A 2,257-nucleotide genomic window follows, 5' to 3' on the forward strand; every position below is an offset into this window, starting at 1 on the left:
TGATTACCTAGCAGCAGTATTTTGCTAACAAGTTATTTGAGAGTTTATTTAACCAAACCCATGAAGGATATGCTTAAATATTGGCTTATATGAGTCTTTTAAGTTTTAACAACTTCAGATACAAATATAATATAGTAGGGAAGCCCCATATATAAAAGGCTTGGAAATGAATAGGTGGCGCATATATAAAGTCCGTTATACCAAAATGAAATAAAAAAAGAAACGGAATCCCTTCATTAGTTGGCCGGGACTCATTCTCCTTTTCTTGCGTTTTCATATAATCAATCCGTGTTAGCTTTCTGACTTTGAAGCTTAATTAACATTGCCTTTAAAAGCGAGCTTGAACTTTTCCAGTTATAGGTAACACAATTAAAGTAGATCTATATATAGTTGTTCAAGGTATAGAACCGGTGCAAATAATAAGAAGACCATAATGTTTTAGCAATTAATTTAGGGTAGGGTTGACATTCTTCTGTGTTTTCTACTTTTCTATCTAACCTCTTAAACAATTAACCTAATTTGTTTATTTTAATTAAACCGAAATATTCCATCATAGCTATGAAGCTATATATATAAACGGTCTAATTATTTTGATTAACTGAATATCCACACCACACCCTCATGGCAATAATTTCAAAGAAGTCCCTAACATTATGCATGTTTTTATGGCAATTTGCATCTCTTGCATTATTATCAGCATCATCTGCTTCTTCCTCCATAGACACAATTTGCAACCTCACACCTCATCCAACATTTTGCAAATCCAATTCCCCTTCTAATGTCCAAGGAGGTGACATTCATGAGTATGGCCGTTTTTACACAAACAAGTCCCTGTCATCGTCAAGGGATGTTCTCTCATTAGTCTCTAGCTACTTACAATCTCCCTCCGAATTCTCCCGGTCAACGATTCTCGCCCTTGAAGATTGCCACCTCTTAGTTGACCTCAACATAGATTTCTGGACCAAGACTCTACAAACTCTAGACACCACAAACAGCACCCTTAATAGTTCCGAGGCTGAAAACCTTCTTACCATGATTAGTGCTACATTAACCAATCTCGATACCTGCTTAGAAAGCCTTAAAGAAGCCACGTCATCAACCCCTGATGACAACCTAGTAAGCTATGTTTCAAACGGAACCATGTTTTCCAGCATATCTCTTGCACTCTTTAAACGGGGATGGGCTTCCAGCACAACCACACAACAGAGTCGAAAGCTGTTTTCTCAAAGAAATGACGCTTACGCGTGGGAACAGAGGGTTTACGAGATAATCAGAAAGAGAGGGAGAAAGCTGCTTCAGAGTGCTCCTGACGGTGTTGTTGTGAACCAAACGGTGGTGGTGAATCCTGATGGGTCTGGAAACTTCACAACTATCAACGATGCGGTGGCTGCGGCACCCAACAACACCGGTGGTGTCAATGGTTTCTTTGTGATTTATGTGGTTGCAGGAGTGTACGAAGAGTATGTATCTATTCCAAAATACAAGCAGTACTTGATGATGATTGGTGATGGTATCAACCAGACCATAATCACCGGCAATCACAGCGCCGGTACTGGCTACACTACCTTCAATTCTTATTCATTTGGTAATAACCTTCAACTCAACCTTCTTTTCTTTCATCAATAAATTACATTCATCTATTGATCTATATAATTAAAAATTTTAATTTTGATATATTATTAGTGTAAAATAATTTAATTACGTAATATTATTTTAATAAAAATAATTATTTTTTATATTAATTGTAATAATCATAAAAAAAAATAAAGTGAAAATTCAGGTCCAATCGACTTTACGAAAACTTAATAGTTGAGAAATCAGTTAACTTATTTAACGACTCTTAGTTATCAACTTTATGTGAAGTCGACTCCACCTGAATTTTCACCAAAAACTAATCGGAAAAAAAAAATGTAATTGAACTCGTTAGATCTTAAAAGACATAATACTCATTAGTATAATTTACGTGAAGCCATATTTTTTCATTGGGAGGTATAACTTTCTCATTCACATGCATTTCATATTAGAAAAAAAAAAAAAGCATAGATAGGTAATGAAAATACTAAATAATATGAATAATGGATATATCAGATATTCATTTTATTAAGTGTGTTGATGATTATTTTAATATTAAGATTTAGGTGGATAATTTGGAGGTATAGTATATTTTAATTTAATTGATAATTATTTATATTGTTCAAAAAAATTATTAATTATTTAGCATTACTCTAAAAAAAATGATATTTGAACTAATTTTTTA

General features: G+C 33.6%; 1 protein-coding gene across 1 annotated transcript in view; it reads left to right on the plus strand.

The window, feature by feature from the left end:
• Positions 449 to 2,257, plus strand: part of LOC107645934 (pectinesterase-like) — a 3,109-nt gene continuing 1,300 nt past the window's right edge. The window contains exon 1 of the mRNA XM_016350088.2: positions 449 to 1,585. Within this exon, the coding sequence (XP_016205574.1) occupies positions 622 to 1,585 (964 nt within the window). The 5' untranslated portion in view covers positions 449 to 621. The remainder of the gene's footprint in view (positions 1,586 to 2,257) is intronic.

The sequence above is a fragment of the Arachis ipaensis genome, chromosome B06, assembly GCF_000816755.2.
Source record: "Arachis ipaensis cultivar K30076 chromosome B06, Araip1.1, whole genome shotgun sequence".
In the NCBI taxonomy this organism is placed as follows: domain Eukaryota; kingdom Viridiplantae; phylum Streptophyta; class Magnoliopsida; order Fabales; family Fabaceae; genus Arachis; species Arachis ipaensis.